This window comes from Papaver somniferum, chromosome 10 (genome assembly GCF_003573695.1).
Source record: "Papaver somniferum cultivar HN1 chromosome 10, ASM357369v1, whole genome shotgun sequence".
Classification (NCBI taxonomy): domain Eukaryota; kingdom Viridiplantae; phylum Streptophyta; class Magnoliopsida; order Ranunculales; family Papaveraceae; genus Papaver; species Papaver somniferum.
This window is the reverse complement of record NC_039367.1, coordinates 31,860,655-31,866,654: the sequence shown is the minus strand read 5'-3', so window position 1 is coordinate 31,866,654 and position 6,000 is coordinate 31,860,655. Positions and strand designations below refer to the sequence as shown.

General features: G+C 36.9%; 1 protein-coding gene across 1 annotated transcript; it reads left to right on the top strand.

Moving 5' to 3' along the window:
* The first annotated feature begins 432 nt into the window (after positions 1-432).
* Positions 433-5,235, top strand: LOC113317919 (glycine--tRNA ligase, mitochondrial 1-like). The gene is made up of 9 exons (XM_026566031.1): positions 433-988; positions 1,774-2,156; positions 2,309-2,426; positions 2,909-3,103; positions 3,223-3,447; positions 3,801-3,860; positions 3,949-4,029; positions 4,183-4,588; positions 4,752-5,235. The coding sequence occupies exons 1-9, from the start codon at positions 548-550 to the stop codon at positions 4,985-4,987; spliced, it is 2,145 nt and encodes a 714-aa protein (XP_026421816.1). The 5' UTR covers positions 433-547; the 3' UTR covers positions 4,988-5,235.
* The last annotated feature ends 765 nt before the right edge of the window (positions 5,236-6,000 follow it).

Genomic DNA, 6,000 nt, shown 5'->3' with positions numbered 1-6,000 from the left:
TTCCAGCATGTTAGGAAAAGTGCAAACTCTATGGCACATGATCTTTGCCAATATGCTTTTAATAACAATGTAAATAGGAAGTGGAATGCAGATTCTCCACCTCAATGTATCTTCTCAAACCTCAATTTTTGAGGTAGTTTATTAAAGTTGGCCTCTTTAGAAGTCTGGTTCCTTCAAAAAAAAAAAAAAAAAAAAACAACTCAATTCTCGTTTGGAAAACAGTTTGATGATATCAAAGCTGCGTATTTAGGGGCCAAAACTAACCACTATTTAACCCATCAAAAAAAATTATCAAAGCGGCTGCTGCTGCCAACTTTCATATAATGGACCCCACTTTGGCTCACACCATTGGTGCATACTCCGTATTACAAACAACGTCCAAAGAAAATGGACCTTAACTTAAGTGCCTGACCGCCAGGCAAGTCTCTTTCCAGTTTCTGTTATCTTAAATCTAGGGTTACCGGAGATAGCCAAAGCTCATTCCCTAGTCTGCAGAGAAAAGAAAATAGAAAAAAATAAAAATCACAGCCGTTGAAGTTCCTTTCGCATGCAATATCTCTTCTCATCCGCATCTCGTTATCTGTCATCGTCATCATCATCTCTTACTCTACGCCGTTTCTTCACTTCTTCACTCAAAACAATGGATTCCGCAGAAGAACTACTTCGTAAAACCCTAGCCGAAAAACTAACACTAATCGAATCTCAAGGCAACGTGGTTCGTGATTTGAAGTCATCATCTGCTATCAAGACGCTTAATTCACTGAAACTTGAGAAATCATCAATTGAACAACAATTGTTGGCGTCTTCTGACGGGAGTAGTGTTGGTGGTGTGAATAAAGAGGTGTTTAGGAAGAATCTAGTGAATACATTAGAGAGGAGATTGTTTTATATACCTAGTTTTAAGATCTATAGTGGTGTTGCTGGGTTGTATGATTATGGTCCTCCTGGTTGTGCTGTTAAATCTAATGTTCTTGCCTTCTGGCGTCAGGTATACATACAACTATTCCCCTTACTTTTGTGGATTCAATTTGGTATTACTAATTTTGAATGTGGAGTTTGATTTTTGTTTTTATGTTGGATTCTGATGCAATTTTGAGATTGTAATGGTGAAAATCATGCAAGTTAAGTCTAGTTTGATGTTTTCTTGACTATATTTGTAGCATACAGTGTGGCTGATTACAAAACAATAGAGGTTATTTCAAATGTTAACTTGTTCATGTTTGTGATTTTGCTGAAATAATGATTGATACAATTTTGAGGTGAAATGTGAATTCTGTAAACTGAATTGGTGTTTGTTTTGAGTAAATTTGAACCTTAGCTAAGTAGGAGGATATGATATGAAAACGATTTTTATTTTTTTTAGGAAGTTTGAAAAATACAAACACGGTAGGAGTTCGTGGCTCGATATTGTTTTCTAATTCTAATTTGAGCATTAATTTCAATCATGTCTGTGGTTATGCTTTAGAGGTTACATATCTGTCAATTATGAAATTTATATGATGGAGTTATGATATTTCTGTAATTGCAATGGACAATTTGTTTCATGCAAGAAATGCTGTAACACGAATTGATGTTTGCATATGTAAAGATTAATTTGCTCTAAAGTGGAATAGTTTGGTCTGATGTTTCTATATCTAAAACCTATATATCAAGCCTGGAGATTAATTCAGTAAAACTTCTTGCCATCATATACTCAAGTTGCTAGAAATGTCTCTTCTATAATGTTGTGCCAAGTAGTTTCATTTATGTAATGTCTGCTGTTTTGTATTTCAGCACTTTGTACTGGAGGAGAATATGTTGGAAGTTGATTGCCCTTGTGTTACACCTGAAGTTGTCCTTAAGGCATCAGGCCATGTTGAAAAATTTACTGATCTTATGGTCAAAGATGAGAAAACTGGAACATGTTACCGTGCAGACCATTTGTTAAAGGATTTTTGCAAGGAGAAGCTTGAGAAGGATCTTAGTCTGTCTATAGAGAAGGTTCAAGAGCTTAAACACGATCTTGCTATGTTGGATGATTTCTCTCCTGAACAATTGGGTTCAAAGATTAAGGAGTATGGGATAGTTGCTCCAGATACAAAGAACCCTCTTTCTGATCCTTACCCATTCAACTTGATGTTTCAGACGTCAATTGGCCCATCTGGCATGATCCCTGGGTGAGGTTTTGATTTCGATTTTCTTGGTGAATGTGTTATTTTTGTTGTTTAATATTTATGTTTGCTTCGACAAATTTATATTTCAAGAGTTTTCTAGTAATTACTGGGGGTGTGATAATTTGTCTGTTTCTTGTACTCTTACTCATTGACAGTTACATGCGACCTGAGACCGCGCAAGGCATATTTGTGAACTTCAAGGACTTGTATTACTACAATGGAAGCAAACTCCCCTTTGCTGCAGCTCAGATTGGCCAGGCTTTCAGAAATGAGGTTAGAAACCCTTCTTTTCATGGTCAATCCTATTTTTTGCCCACCCACCTAGATATTCTATCACAGTGTCTCATACTTGAGAACATATGACATGTGCAGCAGTGTCACTTTCTGCTTAAAGACGTGATATTTAATAATTTGCAATAGAGTTCTATTTTATAGAACTTTACTGACTAGTTTTTTTAATATTTTCATATGGACACTTCTGACAATGGGTTTCGTGTCCGGCATGGCAACAGCTCTGTTAGCCGTTAAACTATAATATATTTGCAAGTTGTCGTTCTATATAGCTTGAAAAGATGGAAGAAGAAGAAAAATGTTATTGTTAGATAGGATGGAACCAGATAGTGTTCTTTCAGAACTGGAGGATTTTTCTTTCCGTCTATCTCCTTATTAGTTTGCAATTTAAGTCTTCCTTTATTAATGACTGAACAAAATGAATGAGGCTTAATTAGGCAAATAATCGTTTTTGGCAAATGCAGATATCTCCTCGCCAAGGTCTTCTCCGAGTTCGTGAATTCACTCTAGCTGAGATTGAGCATTTCGTCGACCCAGAGGACAAATCTCATCCCAAGTATAGCGAGGTTGTAGACTTGGAATTCTTGATGTTTCCTAGGGATGAACAAATGACGGGGAAGGATGCTGTTAAACTTCGCCTTGGTGATGCAGTATCAAACGTCAGTGACCTCTTTTGCTTTTAAGTTGTTCTAATTTTATTTTATTTTTAATAAAAAGTTGGCTTTCCTCTTGCTTATGTACCCATATTGTGATATTAATTTAATTTTATCTGGTTCAGGGAACTGTGAACAATGAAACTCTTGGTTACTTCATTGGGAGGGTATATCTATTCCTTACACGCCTTGGGATTAGTAAAGAACGTCTACGATTTCGCCAGCATCTTGCAAATGAGATGGCCCACTATGCTGCTGACTGTTGGGATGCTGAGATTGAGTGCTCCTATGGCTGGATAGAGTGTGTTGGTATTGCAGATAGATCTGCATACGATCTACGCGCGCACTCGGTAAGAGTTTATTGGCTACTTTAATTGAGATGTTTCTCTTTTAGAAAAAGATGTATTTTATCTATGTCATCTGGGTGGCTCTTCTAAATTTCAATAGATCCACTGTAGATGTTGCTCTATAGAAATCCTCTCATGGCATGTGCTCACCCTTTATTATCACGAAGTGAAATAAAGCAATACATTTCTTTTGTTCGTGTGGGGTTTTAGTTTGAAATATGGACAAGGGAGTTTAGCATTATGTAGCTAAATATCATATTTATATTTGTTGCACTTTGCAAAAATGAAGTAATATATGGAAAAAAGATGTACTGCATTCTGATAGAACGCTGATGCTGTATCCCATTATATTGCAGGAAAAAAGTGGTACTCCTCTTGTTGCTCATGAGAAGTTCTCAGTACCAAAAGAAGTGGAGGTACGCTTCCCTATTCTCATTGAATTGCAGACTTCAGTTTATAATTATGTATTTTGTTGTGCTAATACTTCTTAATATTCAATTTCAGAAACTGGTTATTACTCCAGTGAAGAAGGAGCTAGGTCTTGCATTCAAGGGTAACCAAAAGAAGATAGTGGAAGCATTAGAGGTATACACCAATACTCTTTCTAACTATTGGGATCTCTTCTTTACTATGATATAATAAGGCCATACCAGAGATAAGTCCATATCAGTTCGTTTTTCTGGGGTCTTGCGTTTTTCCCCTATGCTTGCTGTTCATTTCATCTCTTGTGTCGGATAGGCCATGGATGAAAAAGAGGCTATGGAAGTGAAAGCTGCTTTGGAATCAAAAGGGGAGGTGGAGTTCCAAGTATGCACTCTAGGGAAGGCTGTCACCATTAAATCGAACATGATCTCAATTTCCAAGGAGATAAAGAAAGAACACCAGAGGGTCTTCACACCATCTGTGATTGAGCCTTCTTTTGGTATTGGGCGGATAATTTACTGCCTCTTTGAGCATTCATTCTACACGAGGCCAAGCAAAGCAGGGGATGAACAGTTGAATGTGTTTAGTTTCCCCCCTGTTGTAGCTCCCATCAAGTGCACTGTCTTTCCACTTGTTCAGAATCCAGAATACGAGGCAGTCGCCAAACAAATCTCAAAATCACTAACTGCTGCTGGAATCTCTCACAGAATTGACATAACAGGTATGGATTGTATCTGAATTTTCCAACATAATTTCTTGAAATGCTTCAAGCCCGCGCCACCCCTAACACACAGAAACACAACACAGATGTGAATGTATTTGCATTTGCATTTACTTTTTTTTTGTTGTTGTTAACGATCTTAATTGAAATTTTAACTAACCAGGCACATCAATTGGGAAACGATATGCAAGAACAGATGAACTTGGTGTACCATTTGCCATTACTGTTGATACTACTACAACAGTGACTATCCGGGAAAGAGACAGCAAGGATCAAATCCGTGTAGAAATCGAGAAGGTGGCATCCGTGGTGCGGGATGTTACTGATGGAGTAAGAACTTGGGCAGATATCCAGTGGGAGTACCCATCTCATTCAAGTATGTCAACTGCAGATGAGTGATTCAAGCATAATAGGGCAAGCAGAGCCGTCTTGTAGACCAGGCCATCTAGGCTTGATTGTTTTTTTGTTTTGTTTTTTGAAGCATTAGATGTTGTTTGTACTGTAGGCACCTTCTACTGCTTTCCGGTTCCATCTAGCTATCTACTTTTGCACACTTTTATCTAAGAACATTATAATTTAATGTATTGAGTAATTTCATCAAACTAATTTGGGTGTCTTCTTTCGTGGTAAATTCATATAAAATTTGATGAATATCAATATTGTCATTAGAAAAAGTTCAAATTTTGATCCAATCGCTCTTCTTTCTTTTGAAGTATATTATATAGATTAAACTAAAAAGAGATTACTAGTGGGTACGTTACAACCCATTGAGTCATAATTATATATAATCTTAAAAAGCAGGGTGTTCGTATTCTCAAAGGTTATTTTCAAAAGATATTCATTGACTTATATATGCTGCCTGATTTCCTAGTGCATCAGCCATCTGGTTGGCCTCTCTATAAATATTATGGGATGCATGACAGTAAGGGATCGTAGCAGGCCTCCGGTTTTGTTGATCATATTTCGCAAGTATGATGGTGTCTCGACCGGAATACGAGATGAAATGAATGAGTTTTTGTGAGTTAGACTCTAAGCAAAAAAAATTCATTGTCTATTTGTTGTTGTTCTGACTACCAAAAGTATGGCCCATGTTTCTACTACTGAAGTTGTTCCTAGAGGTTGTGGCATTGATATGATCATGATAGTTGAGGAATTCTTGCAGAAAAATCCCACTATAAAATTATATTATAACAAAAATCATCAAACTGGAAAAGACCAAAACATCAAGTATCAACTCTTTGAAATCAATATCCCTGTTAGAGTATCGCTCGTTTGAACCCACAAGTATTAGTATGTCAAGCTTGTTATAGATGTTGGATGACCAAAATTATATCTTGATTTACAGTATACTAAAGTCAGTCTCGGCCTTGGATTAAGGCATGATAGTTGAGTATCAGAAATCACTAAATACC

Bases quoted from the DNA above. Each gene is read 5' to 3' on its own strand.
- LOC113317919 (XM_026566031.1), top strand. From the start codon at position 548: ATGCAATATCTCTTCTCATCCGCATCTCGTTATCTGTCATCGTCATCA. The intron at 3,448-3,800 runs GTAAGAGTTTAT...ATTATATTGCAG, and splicing joins ACGATCTACGCGCGCACTCG to GAAAAAAGTGGTACTCCTCT. The intron at 4,589-4,751 runs GTATGGATTGTA...TTAACTAACCAG, and splicing joins TCACAGAATTGACATAACAG to GCACATCAATTGGGAAACGA.